Below are 15,456 nucleotides of genomic sequence, written 5' to 3'. Positions count from 1 at the left end.
AACCAAGTATATAACATGTAACGTTTCTTTGCAAAAGATCCTAGGAAGTCCAGTCAACACTCCAAACAAGTACTTAATTTCTTCTTAATTAACTATGTAAGGCAACCGAATGAGAAGCTTCTTTGAAAGCTACGCTCTATATCCAGAAGAATGACAAAGCAAAGACAGCTAGGTTTGGCTAAACTGTGAAGCCATTGAGCTGGTTTTCACATTGGTTACTTGAGATAACAACTTCCTCTGTGTTTCTCGGCATGAATGAATGTTTTGAATGGTAAATTATATATCACTACCCTGTATTTTAGGGGTAGTGGCAATTACCCCCTAAGGGTTCGATTATGATATGGAAAAGATATGACATCGGAAAAACAACTGATGAATAAACTGAAATAATAAATGTAGTAGCAAATAATGTATTATTTATCAAAATTTATAGATGAATTTTGATTGGTCAAAATTCTTTCCATATTATATATTTTTTGCATCATAAAATATCCATTTAGGAAACTTCTATAAAATGAAAATTGCAATTAACAAAACAAGAAACTTATGTGAAAACCTAGAATTGCAACACTTGCTTTAGAAAATCGTTTGAAAAAAAGGGTAATTTGGAGATTTTAAAAAATTAAACAATTACATGAGATCTTTTTCAAAGTTAAATGACCAAATGCCAGAGGGGGGGGGGGGGTCCTTCTTGCAAATAAAAGTTCAAAAAGGTAATTGCCACTACCCCAAACAGAGTAGTAATGTGTAATTTGTTAAACTCACCTATCTTAAATTAAATATAGGGTAAAGTACAAAAACCACCCCTGAAGTTTTTGACAATTATAAAAACCTCCCCTCAAGTTTCACTTTAACAAAAACCTCCCATGAATTTTTGAAAAACACAACATAAACCTCCCCTCCGTCACTATCCCAGACGGAAAAACGTTTGATTGATGCATTAGTTTTCTTAAATGCCCATTTTACCCTTTTGCCAGTGGCAAAATCATGGACTTCGATGCTTCTTTTGGTGTAAAATTGGTAAAATCATGACATTTGGTGCTTCTTTTATAAATGGTGAAGAACCATTAGAACACGCATTTGAGCAAGAAGCTTGGGATAAGAAAGTAAAAGGGCAAACTTGGTGTCTCTTCATCACTAACAAGCTCGAAAAGATGCAATCAAATAGAGGAAGTTCTGAAGCTCCCCACGAATTCAAATTCTGATCTTCAACTACTTGTGACAGCAACAGTGCTAAGCTCGTCCAACCCAAAGTGAACTAAGCTTTCAAAACACATTTGAAGCGTTGAACAAACAAGATCCAACTGTTAGTGAATGTTTTGAGGTTCTTTTTGGCCTTTCACATATGATTTAAATTCAAATGCCTCCCCTTGATGATGCAGCCTGGCATACCTTATAATCTCTCTCTCTTTCTCTCTCTCTCTCTAAGCAAGAAAAAAACAGGTAAGTATTCCTTTGTTGTTGGTTTTAGCAGCCTCTAAAAGTACTGCATGGGTGTTATATTAACTTTCCATCTCTGAATAAGATATGCATCCAAGCACTTATTTTACTAGATAAACAATGTCTTGAATTCAAGCGAATGCAAATGAAATTGGAGTGGTTATTACGCATAATTAAATTGTTAAACAACCAAGGAGAAGGATGCACAATGCACTCCTCTTTCCACGCAAAGTGGAGAACATGACGATTCTGAAGGAGTTGTGGTTCAAACTGGTTGATTCAAACAAGACAGGGAACATCATTGCCCCTCAGCTCAAGAGAGCTCTGGCAGTTGGAAAACTAGAATTCCCTCTCTACATTGTCCACAGATGATCAGAATGTATGATTTTGATCGAAATGGAACAATGAGCATTAAAGAATTTGTTCCTTTTAACAAGTTTCTTCTTAAGGTTCAACAAGCTTTTTCAGATGTAGAAAGAGGTTGTGGATTTCTTGTTCCTGATGATGTTTATGAGGCTTTGATAAAGGTTGAGTTTTCCCTTGACTCTCTTTCTTTTTATACAGTCTGTGAGAGCTTATATCAGAAGAAGAATGGAAGGTTCCGGCTGGGTGATTTTATAGCAATTTGTATATTTTTACAGTTTGTTTACTACATGGGCTGCCAACTGTAGAATATGAGAAATCAAAGTACTCCACCATGTTCTCCTCCTCATCTAAAGATACCCTTAGAATTCTTTTGGTGTTTGAGGAAATTGTGGCAAATCTAAAGCAATTTGTGCATTTATGAGTGTGAAGTTCTTTCTTCATGACTGTTCTAGTGTCTAGATTGAAAGTGAACACGAGATCTGAGATCTGTTGTCCATATTTATCTGTATAAGCATTATAAGCGTGTATTAATTGTTGGATTTCCAATGAACTAGTGGACATGGTTGAGGTAAAAAAAATGGAGTGCTCTCTACCAAATTGATTTATCAACAGTAAGAACTACTTGCTTTTACCATCACGGGTTTGCACACCATCTCCATGGCATATGTTTGAACTTGGTGAAGTTTCAGGTAGAAAAAAGAGCGGCATGATTTCGAACTCAATGGAGCTATAGGGAGAAAAAGGGAGGCATGAGTCTGAACTCGATGGAGTTTTAGAGAGAAAAATGGGCAGTATGAGTTTGAACTCGATGGAGTTTCAGGGAGAAAAAAGGGTAGCAAATGGGTTACTCAATTTAAAGTTTATTTCATTTTATGTGATATCGTATACAAAAAGGGTAAAATGGGCATTTAAGAAAATTAATTCATCAATCAAACGTTTTCCGTTTGGGAGGGGAGGTTTATGTTGAGTTTTTCAAAAGTTCAGGGGAAGTTTTTGTTAAAGTGAAACTCGAGGGGAGGTTTTTATGATTGTCAGAAACTTCGAGAGAGGTTACCCTTAAATATATACTATTCATTCATGCATGCACACGTCCTTCTTCAATCTCCAACAATTGCTTTCCCCCTACTTCACACTCCAGAGTCACTCCATGGTAGTACTGTAATCCAATTTGACTTTGAATCTATTCCTCTCGTCCTCTTGCTGCTTCTATTTATATGCCCTTGCAAAGATGCAGCAAAATCAAACCAGAAAGACTGATACATATGTCGCAAGAACAAATGGTAAACTAAGAGAGATCAGGTTGTTGGAGAGATATGTCGTCGCAAGCTCCAAAACCTTATCATCTCCTTCTCCTCCTTCCTCTGCTTTTGTCCTCTCTTCCGCTGAAGGCATCGTTATCAACAGCTACAGAAGCTAAAGCTCTGGTTAAGTGGAAGAACAGCTTAACTTCCTCTGCTGCTCTCAATTCTTGGTCCCTCTCCAATGTTAGAAGGTTGTGCAACTGGACCGGCATTGTCTGCAACAACGCCAGAAGCGTCTCCTATATCACCCTTTACCGATTGAACCTCAACGGAACACTCCACAATTTCAGTTTTTCATCTCTACCCAATCTCACTGTCTTGGATCTCAGTGAAAACAACTTCTATGGAACAATCCCGTCAGCCATTGCCAACCTCTCTATGCTCACTTATTTGGACCTGGGCATCAATCATTTCAGCGGTTCCATACCTACAGAGATCGGAAGGTTGTCGGAGCTCCAGTTTCTTAGTCTCTCCGAAAACAACCTTAAGGGTCGAATCCCATACCAGATCAGCTATCTTCAAAAGGTACAGAACTTAGACCTCTCTTCAAACAACTTGGAGTCACCCGACTCGTCAAAGTTCTCTGCAATGCTCAATCTTACAGACCTTCGTCTTTGCTATAATTCACTTAGCCTGGAGTTTCCACCTTTCATGTTCAACTGCCCGAATCTGATATATCTGGACTTATCCAAGAACGAACTGACTGGTCCTATACCAGAACAGTTAGCTACCAATCTACAGAAGGTTGAATATCTCAATTTTACTAGTAACTGGTTTCAAGGACCATTACCCATAAGCCTGACCAAACTTGTTCATCTTAAAGATTTACGTCTAGGGATGAACAGGTTCACCGGTGTAATACCAACAGAGTTTGGTTCTTTTTCCAGAATTGAAATTCTGGAATTATATAACAATTCATTAGGTGGACAGATTCCTTCTTCTCTCGGCCAACTCAGGATGCTTCAGAGACTTGATCTCCATGGTAACAGGTTGAACTCTACGATACCCCCCGAGCTTGGCAATTGTAGTAACCTCACCTTTCTAGCGCTTGCAGTGAATTCTCTCATTGGGGAGCTCCCTCTGTCCCTCTCCAAACTCACAAAGATATCCGAACTGGGTATCTCAAATAACCTGCTTTCTGGAGAGATTTCTCCTTACTTCTTTACAAACTGGACACGATTGATCTCCTTGCAACTCCAGAATAATTCCTTCATAGGAATGATTCCACCTGAGATTGTCAGATTAGCAAAGCTCAATACACTTTTCCTCTACAGGAATCAACTTTCAGGTACCATACCCCCGGGGGTTGGAAACCTGAAAAATTTGGTGCAGCTAGATCTGTCCGTGAATAAGCTCAATGGTCCTATACCTAACTCACTGGGAAACCTAACGAAGCTTCAAGTATTACAGCTTTTCTCCAACAATTTGACAGGTGCAATTCCTCCAGACATTGGAAGGATGACATCTCTTACCATGCTTGATCTCAACACGAATCAGTTGCAGGGAGAGGTTCCAGATACCATCTCTCTCCTTAAGCGACTTGAGTCTCTCTCCTTATTTTCAAACAATTTATCTGGTAGCATTCCAAAAGGTTTGGGGCAGAAAAGTTCCAAGTTGAGTTTTGTCAGTTTTTCCAACAACAGCTTTTCCGGTGAGTTGCCACCAGATCTATGTAAGGGCAAAGCTCTGCAATATTTCACGATAAATGGCAACAATTTTACAGGACCATTGCCAGATTGCTTGCGGAATTGCTCTAAACTAATTAGAGTCCGCCTCGATGGGAATGGATTCACAGGTAACATATCTAAAGCATTTGGAGTACACCCTAATCTTTTGTACATAGATCTTAGTAGGAATCAGTTTTTTGGTGAGCTCTCTCCAGTTTGGGGAGAATGTGCAAATCTCACATATTTGCACCTTGATGGAAATAATGTTTCTGGTGAAATTCCAGCTGAGGTTGGGAAATTGACCCAATTAAGCGACCTAAGCCTGTCTTCAAATCAACTGACGGGGCAAATTCCAAAAGAGTTGGGAGACTTGGGAAGGTTGTTCAAGCTTAATTTGAGCAATAATCAGTTAACAGGAGTAATCCCTCAGAACATTGGGAATTTGAAGGAGCTAGAAGAACTGGACTTGTCAGAAAATGAATTAAATGGCAGTGTACCTGTAGAGCTTGGAAATTGCTTCAAGCTAACGAAGCTCAACTTGAGCAACAATGAGTTATCAGGTGAAATACCATCTGATCTGGGGAATTTAAATGATTTGCATTCATTTCTTGATCTCAGCAGAAATTACCTCTCAGGGTCCATCCCTCAGAACTTGGGGAAGTTGACTAAATTGGAAAATCTCAATCTATCCCATAACAATCTCTCGGGAAAAATTCCAACATCATTATCCAACATGTTTAGCCTACAAATTATCGATCTCTCATATAACAAGTTGTGTGGTGAGGTCCCAACTGGTGGCATTTTTCCAAAAGCACCTGCTGCAGCCTTCCTTGGAAACCCAAAATTATGTGGTACTGCTCTTCATGGTTTGCCCCCTTGCAACCCAAATCCTCACCCCAGAGACTCCAAAATTCAGAAGAAAATCCTTGTTGCCATTATTCTTCCCATTGTCTGTTTTTTACTTTTGGGAGCCATCATAACTGGGGTTTTGATCTTAAGTAAGAAATTAGGACAACAAGATGAAGACACTAAAAGCATCATGAAAAATGAGTGGAGGCCTGAATCATTCATTTGGGAAAGAGAAGGAAGATTTACTTTCGGTGATATCGCGGAAGCCACAGACAGCTTCAATGAGAAGTACTGTATTGGCAAAGGTGGATTTGGGTCTGTTTACAAAGCAGTGCTTTCAACTGGACACATTGTTGCTGTTAAGAGGCTCAATATGTCAGATTCTAGTGACATTCCAGCATCAAATCGACGAAGTTTTGAGAATGAAATCCGTACATTAACAGAAGTTCGGCACAGAAATATTGTTAAGTTGTATGGGTTCTGTTCTATGAAGGGATGCATGTATTTGGTGTATCAATATGTTGAGAGAGGTAGTTTGAGAAAAGTTTTGTATGGTGAGGAAGGGGGAAGAGAGTTGGACTGGGGGACAAGGGTGAAGATTATTCAAGGGCTGACCCATGCCATATCTTACTTGCACCATGACTGTTCTCCTGCTATTGTGCATCGTGACATATCTGTGAACAACATTTTGCTTGATTCAGAGTTTGAAACTCGGCTTTCAGACTTTGGAACAGCCAGATTGTTGAGCTCTGATTCATCCAATTGGACTACAGTTGCTGGGTCTTATGGTTATATGGCTCCAGGTATGCCATGTTTTCATGTCCTTTAACTTTTCTTGCTCATTTCATCATTTTTAGTTGTAGAAATTGTTCTCTACTGCTCTAGCTCCATTGGAGTAAGGAATAAAAACAGAATACAAAATGTTTTGCAGATTTAAAGAATTAGATTCTAGTTTTTAGATAACCAAGGTGCCATTTCCAGATATGAATGTAAGTTCTGATTAACACCAGGGAAAAACTTCTCTGCGGTATTGGGTCCACTCAGCAGTCAGCACTTGCCTGATTGAACCCTACACATGATGCATGTCCGATTATTGGTGCAAGTGTACAGGCCTTATTCTCAGTCAGTTTTTGATTCTAGTAGAATATGAGTTTATGTAAAAGATATGCATAAACCATATACATTATCTGTTCCAGAAAATACTCTGTTTAACCCAGGAGACATTAACTAAGTCCTGAATAAGTATTTGACAGAAAAGTTTTCTGCTTCTCTTTTTACTTTTTAATAATATTTGAACTACTTTGTTTTGAGATTGTGGTTTAATTTCAGATTTAATATAATACATGGTATTATTATTTCTTGACTTGCCCAGCTTTTCAGTTTTGTCAATCAAACTGAACCTGATCCAACCCATTGAATTGATCCAACCCATTGAATTGAACAATGGCTCCATGAAGAAATCATGAATTATTTACTTAGGCTCAGTTTGGAAAGGGTACAAATACAAATATGTACAGTGCAAATACACAAAATAATACAAAATACAAGATTTTGCACTCTATAAATTTGTATTTGTATTCCTTCCAAACTGAGCCTTAGCTCCTCAAGTATTTTCAGTTCTAAGTCAAAATGTAATTTTCTACCAAGTTTATTGGACATGTTTAGTGGGTTTACAATTTCTATGAAACTTAATAGGCTATGTTTTTCCAAATGCAGAGCTTGCATATACCATGAAGGTCACAGAAAAATGTGATGTTTATAGCTTTGGAGTGGTGTCAATGGAAGTTATGATGGGAAGACACCCAGGGGAGCTCATTTCTTCTCTGTCATCATCATCATCATCATCCAGTGATTATGACTTGCTGTTGAAGGATGTATTAGATCAAAGACTTCCACCTCCCACAGGTCAATTGGCAGCAGCAGTAGTTTTTGTTGTTACAATTGCACTGGCATGTGGACACACCAATCCTGAATCACGGCCTACAATGCGCTTTGTTGCACAGCAACTGTCAGGTCACACTCAATCATATCTATCAGAGCCATTTCGCACAATTACAATGAGCAAACTCACAAGCTCGCACCAATAGCTCAAATCACAATTGTTCATCAACCAAACCAGGCATCTTACTGATACATTAACTGTAAGTCTATAAACCATTATATATCAGAACCCTCCAAGAATAAAATGATTGTAGAGAGAGAAAGATACTTAGCTTCTTTTTCCAAGGAGCTTTATTACAAGAGGAATTCTAGTAAGCGTGTTGATGCAACTCTTGATTCTCTTCCAAGAGATCAGGTTTTTCTAAATGGTGGCATAGGTCTCTGCTGAGCTGAGACTGTTATTTCATTGATATGGAGGATAGAGGTGTGCCAAATCCAAATTCCAAATTATCAAATTGGACAGGTTTAGAGTACTGTCACTTTATTCACGTGGCCTGGAATCAACTTCCTGTCTCTTGTCAACAAGGGTTGAGTCCAACAGTTAGATTGGACTGAGCTTAAGATGGATTTCTGTTTGTCTGAAGTCCACCTATTAATCTATTATTTCCTTTGTGCCCAGGCCATTTGTGAACTTGTTGTAGAGAATGTACCCAAGCCCATGACAATAGTAGGAATTTCAGCTGTTCAACTTAGTCCAGGACAGAAGTAGTTATAGTCAATAGGGTTCAAAGGCAGGATTAATGGCTCTAGTGATTTCAAACCGATGCTTGTACTCTGCATGTTTACAGTTCGAATCTGAAGCAGATGTCAAACTTTCACCCAATTTATATTCATATATTTTTGTTTAAAACTATTGGTTGCTTGCTTTCCTGATACACTTGTCTCAATAGTACTCATTGGCATTGCAAACTTTGCATCCTATGTCTGCACCATCTTCTTCCTACCTTGATTTCCTCTCACATAAAGTTGGGACTACATAATCTTATTTCATATTTTAATCAACCTAAATAAACAACCTTCCTCTTGCTTTCATGCTCCTTCTGTCCATATGATTTTTTTGTTTTCTTTTTTGCTGCATATCCTAAATATGAAGTTTAGACCACATTGTATCACTACTTCCCATCTTACTATCATGATCAAACAAAATGAAGTCAAAATGTGAAGCAAATTAAAAGTAATCTAGAATTTACAGTTGGCCCATTTGCACTCCCACGCATTCACACCAGTTCAAATTTCATTTGCAGTCCAAACAAACTGAAAGAAATAGGCAATTTAGACCAATAGATAAAAATGAAAAAAAAAGAAAAACAACAGAAACCTAAATCCAATATTTTCTAAGATGGCCTTTGCGAAAATCCTATGCTTTCCATGATAGTATTCGGCTACCCAGTAGACAGTGGACCTTGACAGAAATCCTTTTTATATGAGTTTGGTCGAATTGAAAGAAGGGCCAAATTTTGTTTTATGTTTTTTTTTTTTTTTGAGAAAATTCCTGAACTTTGGGGGTTGTATCAAGTCAGTCCACAAACTTCAAAACCTGTCTATGCAGTATCCTGAACTTTCAAATTGTGTCTATTAGGTTCCTATTGGAACCTCAGAGTTTAGAACCCACCTAACAACTCCATGCATCACACCTAGAATATCCATACCTAGAAGCCTGAGATGAAAGTAGGATAGAGGAACTGTAGTATAATTAGGACTAGGACACCATGAGTGTTGCACTATGTGATTTCCATCTTTAGAAGTAGGATAAAAAAATGAAGCCTAAATTCTTTCAACCCGTTAGAAAAAAAAGAGAAAAACAACAACAAAAAAAATGTGATTTGATCTTCCATCAAGAGACACTAAAACACCATAAAGGTCACCAAAGGCAATACCTAGGTCAAATTTCCTAAATGTTAACCAAGTCTAAGCTAAATCCTAAGTAAGCTTCAACACATCAAAATCTAAAATCAAAATCCAAATAACAATAATGTAAGATAAAAAAAATCCAAATCAATTAAAAAAAATCAACATCAAATCTACAAGTTTCCTGTAAGATTAAATAATAAAAAATGAAGGATAACAAATCTAAGGATTAAGATCAAAATCAAAACTACAACTATCAGAATCTAAAACTCTCAAATGACCATTTTTCCGACTCCAGGTTTTGGTTTCCTATCATGGCTAAGAAGATGCATGACTCTATGAGCTCAGCTCTTGAGAGGTAGCATAAAACAACCATTTTCATCCCCTTTCATTATTTGTTCCATGTTCATCTCTTGGCTAAGTAGATGCATGACTGTATGAGCTCAACTCATGAGAAGCAACATCAAAATGTCATTTTTGACCCCTTTCATCATTTGTCATGTGCCCTCAACTCCTAAGAAGTAGCATCAAAAGGTCATTTTTTTAGGGCCTCTTCTATCCTGTGACCATCTCTTGGCTAAGTAGGTACCTAACACTATCAAAATGCCACCTGGACCCATTCTAAGTATTCAAACTCCGGAAGGATCTAGTAGATATATATGGTACAGGGTCTAACCCACCCTTGACCAATATCAAAAGATGCTTCATCCCCTCAACTGAACTTAGGCCAAGTAGATGTTTGACTATATCAATTACTCTTGAGAAATAACGTCAAAAGGCCACTTTGACCTTCATACCTTCAAAACTCCAGGATGTCAAGTAGGTACACATATGGTGTATGAATTGATATACCTTCAAAACTTTCGAACTCAAACATTCTTCTTGCTCTTCTCTAAACTAAGTACATGTTTGTCCCAATGAGTTTGTTTTTGGGGAGCAATATCAAAAAAGTTGTTGTTCCGTAAACATGGTATAGGAATTAACTACTCTTGACATTTCCTTCAAGTCTTAACCATTTATTAAACCCAAAGGTATTTTCTAAATTAGAACTCAATCCTAATTACAACACTAGAAACACAAGTCCCAAAATTAATAATAAAAAAGTAAGGGAAAAGAACAAATGTACCAAATAGCATCAAATCCCAACATCTAACTCACTATAAAAATCTATTTCTAAAATCATCCAGAATAGAAATCTATCAAGTTAACAAAAACACAATAAAGGACCAATTCATAAAATGAAGAAAAATAAAATTATCAAACCACGGGATTCTATTGTAAGAATCATCAAATAAAGTCTCTTTATTAAATCCTAACTAACATTATTTCAAGTCAATTGCAAAAATCAAAATTCTGCAATTAAAAAAAAGTACACCAAAAGATTTTTCAAAATTGGGTTTGTTTTTTAATTTCAAGCTCAATAGTTTTTACTTTCTGAATGTTTTTTTTTTCTAAATTTTGACAGAGGTCCACTAATTTAAGACATTTCCCCTTGCATGACCTAGTCTAGTTAACCATAGATTCTTGCATGTCCTTGCTAGGTTCCCTCAACCCACTCCAAGGAAACTATCCTATCTAATCACCCACACATCTAGCCTTCTTAGGATTCTTCCAATCAGTAGCCACCGTAGAATCGGCACCTCTGGAATCACATCAACCCTAGCACTTCACACCTAGTCTATTACCTCAACCTCATCCACAACACCCTACACCCTCGCAAGTCAGGTTTAACCTCAAACCATTCTTGCTTTGGATCAAAGATCTAGTTAGTCTAGTCCTGTTAGCCTCGATAGCTCTAGGTGTATACTAGGGGTAGATCGGTTTTGTCGTGGTTTATCATTGTTTTTGCCCGCATTTCATCATTTGCATAAGCATATCGCATGCCATAGCATGTTGCATCCCTATAACTAGTCCTTAGCCCACACTAGTTTATTCCCACTCGTTAGATGCCTACAACCTAGATGAATACCTTTGTAGAACCAATAACATAGATCATTTAGAAAACCAACTTTGACCAATCTCCCATAGATCCTTTAGAAAACCAATAACTAAAAAGAACCCTTTCAGGATCATAACCAATCTCCCATTTAGCAAGATTTGGCCAAGATGAAGGAGGACATGAAGGACATATGAACATCCCAGCCAAAAAATAAAAAAATTAAGTGCCCTCACCCTAACCTAAACCTTCCTAGGTTAAAATCCCAAAATTCCACAAGTATGATGAATATAATTTTCCCAAAGCTCACATCCTTTTTTATTGTACAAACAGCCTGAATCTAATGAATGATTGCTAGCCCAACCATTTAGGAACCGCTTTAGATTGGTATACCCAGATCAACCTAGACACTCAAAGGAGATGGGGCAAATTAGAAGAACAATTTATCAAAAGTTTTGTTGATCCAGAATACCATAGGACAACATAGGACAAGCTCTCCAAGGCTTTCATCAATTGCAAAAGGCTAGTGCACGCATTGAATGGGGAGTTAAGGAAGAGAAAATCCATCTAACATCCACAAATCCACTAGTTGAGATCAAAGAACCTACTGTAGTTGCCACCATACATCAACCTCCTCCTTTAACATAGAAACATTGAACTTTAACTAGAAGAATCAAGAGATAATTCGATCCCCTCCCTCTATAGTATCAATTGTTTCCTCGACTGATTGAAAGCGGATATCTAACACCTTTTTCACCTAAGCCAATTCCTAATCCCCTACCGAAGAGCTTCAAGGATTGAGGCACTCAATGAACAATTGCATAGTTCTCAAGGTCAACATCCAAGATCTAATCAATACCAGAGAATATCCCTTAAAACATAACTAAAATATGTAATCAAATTCAAGAACTACGACATGTAGGCAGCTTGGGCAATGGCGCTTGGATGCGACTAAGATAACCAAATAAAAATAATAAAACTTTAAGAATCTCAAGTAAACACCTTTTAGCACCTACACCTAAAACTTTAGGCTTTCCACCCAGACACCCTCTAGGTACCAACCCAAATAGTTTAGGCATTGCTTGCATCATCTTTGCATTCATTCCATGCATGTTTGCATTCTATCTAAAGTATAATGCTCTTGGTATGAAAAATGACCACACCTACTAGAACCCAGACACCCTCTAGGTACCAACCCAAATAGTTTAGGCTTTATTTGCATCATCTTTGCATTCATTCCATGCATGTTTGCATTCTATCTAAAGTCTAATGCTCTTGGCAGGAAAAATGACTACACCTACCAGAGATCAAGTCAAAATCCAATAAGAGATCGAAGAACTTAAAAAAATAGTGAACTTGTTAACCTTTAAAGTGGATTGGCTAATCTCCTACACAGGGGCAACACCACCAGTTTTTGTTCCGAATCCTACTCTACCGCCTCAACCATCCAAGAAAGAAGTGAAGAAGTTCAGCCCGTTACCTTGCAAACCTTCCCAACTTTTGCCCATCTTGGTCAAGAAATGATACATTCATTTATTGCCTTGAAAGCCGCCTATGGATCCAAAGAATTTCAACCAGAAGGCTTTGCTATGCCTATCATCAAGGACCAGGACATGAGACTAATGAATACTGGCAATTGAAGTATGTTACCCAATGCCTCATCGATGATGGACAATACAACCTTGGGGCTCAAGCTTATGGACATATTGCCACCTAAAGAACATTTGCATTAAACTTTGTTTTATCTTTATGCCTTAAAAGCTCAGTGTACTCAATTTTTACTTACTGAAATCTTGTTTTGTGCCTTTTATCAATCTATGTTTGTGCCCCAAATGCTTACTCCTGACAAAACAATGAATTTAATTAGGCCCAATTTTTCCCTCCAGTGTATCCAGATTTGGTGATCAAAAAGTTGCAACAAGTTTCATTGATATGTTCTTGAGAAAAGTTGGTTGCTGAGTGGGAATTCAAAACAGGAAAATGTTTAGAGAAGGGAACAACCCTAAGCACTAAAGGCAATAGGGTGTTAAATTGACTTTACAGCAGGTACTCCTGAGTTAGCATAAATCAAGGCATCAAAACCACTGGCAATTGCTCATTGATCAAAGAAAGGACTGGAGGCCAGTTTTGATCAATCATTTCCCTCAGTCCGTTATCATTCATTTAGACGATAGTTAGCCCTTATCAGCTTTTCATCTAAACCTTTCTTTGACAAAACCCCACAAGTTTTCAAAGGTGCTTGAATCAAAAGGAAAAATCAAAGAGCAAAAAAAAAAAACAAATAAAAAAAGAAAAAAAAGTATGAAAAGAGCATGAAAAAAAAGGCAAAAAGAACTAGGGGCAAGTTCACTAAAGGGCCACAACGTGGTCAAAGAATAATACGTTTCCCTCGAAGGATCAATTGGGGACAAGCTTAACATGTATTTCATTTCATAAGTCATACATACAATCAAGAGATGAAGGAAAGTCATCTATCGATCATTTCACTTTGTCTTTGCTCCACTAACCAATCCTCTGAACCACTTTGATGGAGGATGATTTGGCCCAACCCCATGGACCAAGAACACGTACGCATGACCTGGCTTGGTGAACAGTCCAGTCTGGCAGCATGATCTCGACCAGACAGGAAGGAAGCGCCAAGTCCAAGACTGGCAACTCACCGAGGACTAACACCTCGGTGAGACCGACTCCCGCCTAGCTTGGAGAGCCTGGGCTCCCCCAAAGGAACCCCAAGCTTTCCCCCGCCTGAGAGGGAGCACTTCGGTGCTTTGAGGCAGGGACCGATCTGCCCCAAAGCAGCCCGGTATGTGGTAGCTCGGCAAGCTGCATGAAGGAGGGTAGGAGGATCTCCAGCCCAACCACCGTACCCGACAAATCTGGTGACAACAGCCATGTCCCCCGTCAGGCAGCGTCGTGCCTGCTACCCTTAGAGGGTGTCTTACACCTGACAGGCACGTACCCTGCGGTGACGGCCCCGCGCGTGCCACCTCAGCCCTGCCAGTAACGGCTGCGGCAGGTTGACAGTGGTGGTTATACCCGCCCTGTCAGAGGCCAAGAGGCCAAGGGGCCAAGGGCAACCGATTTCTGCTATAAGGAGTTTGGTATCAAGGAGAACAAGTATGATCTTGATTATCTTCATCCTCAACACTTGCGCTATCTGCACTCTTAGCCTTCATCTTCTCCTTGCTTTTCCTACTAAGTACTAACTTAATCATCAGAGTGTTCCCGTTGGGTAACTCCCCCCGGGATTCTTCTTCTTCTCAGGTATCTTTCAGGAGCTACGTGAGTGCCAGCTAGGAGTGACAGGATCGCGCTACATCATTTGGCGCCGTCTATGGGAAACGCTTCGAAAAAGCCTTTCTCTAAACCTTCACAGCTCTTTCTCCTTCAAAAACTCAACACTCATGGCGTATTCAAGCAACATCGGACGAAGCATGGAGATGGATAACTCCAGGGAACAACCCCAGCTTCAAACTGTCTACATCGGATAGTTCACCGTCCCCCTCTCAGCGGATGGGATCCCCTGTTTGAACGTGCCTCTTACAGGGGCACCCGTTGTCGCTCCACTCCCTACCACAGTCAGAACCACCTTCACTGAACCCTCGGTTGTGCCCCCAATGGCCAACCTGAACCAATTGGATGACTTGGTGCAGTGCATGCAGGCCATGCAGGCTCAAATGCAACAATTTCATCAGTTCCAGCTCTATCAGCAACATGTGCTACACCAGGTCTCCCAGTACCATTATCAGCAGCAATTCCCTCAGTTGCCACAACCTCAACTTCAGCAGCCGCAGCTCCCTCCTCGACACCTAGCCTCACAGCAAGCTAGGTCTCGTCGTCGCGAGGAGCACCTTCCTCGCCAAGGAGAGCCCCCCCAGAACCCTCCTAGGAGCCCGGCCTCCTCCTGCAGCAAACAAGAAAGACTGGCCGCTCTGGTCTCACCACGGGCGGTCAGGTCGGGAGGACCTCAACTTGCCAGGTCCACGTCGCCTCAGCCCTCCAAGCCTGATACCCCGTTCTTAGAGAACTGGTTCAAGATTCTGGCCACAAGCTCTAAGCAGGATCCCTCTGTCTGCACTCACCACTAGCGGCCCGAGCTACTTCCTGC

At 39.5% G+C, this 15,456-nt stretch overlaps 1 protein-coding gene across 1 annotated transcript; it reads left to right on the top strand.

Moving 5' to 3' along the window:
* Positions 1-3,119: 3,119 nt before the first annotated feature.
* On the top strand, positions 3,120-7,892 carry LOC104602880 (uncharacterized). The gene is made up of 2 exons (XM_010266738.3): positions 3,120-6,426; positions 7,340-7,892. The coding sequence occupies exons 1-2, from the start codon at positions 3,120-3,122 to the stop codon at positions 7,708-7,710; spliced, it is 3,678 nt and encodes a 1,225-aa protein (XP_010265040.1). The 3' UTR covers positions 7,711-7,892.
* The last annotated feature ends 7,564 nt before the right edge of the window (positions 7,893-15,456 follow it).

Source organism: Nelumbo nucifera, chromosome 1 (assembly GCF_055504915.1).
Source record: "Nelumbo nucifera cultivar China Antique chromosome 1, China Antique-T2T, whole genome shotgun sequence".
Classification (NCBI taxonomy): Eukaryota; Viridiplantae; Streptophyta; class Magnoliopsida; order Proteales; family Nelumbonaceae; genus Nelumbo; species Nelumbo nucifera.
The sequence above is the reverse complement of the archived record's forward strand: the minus strand, read 5'-3'. Positions and strand labels throughout refer to the sequence as shown.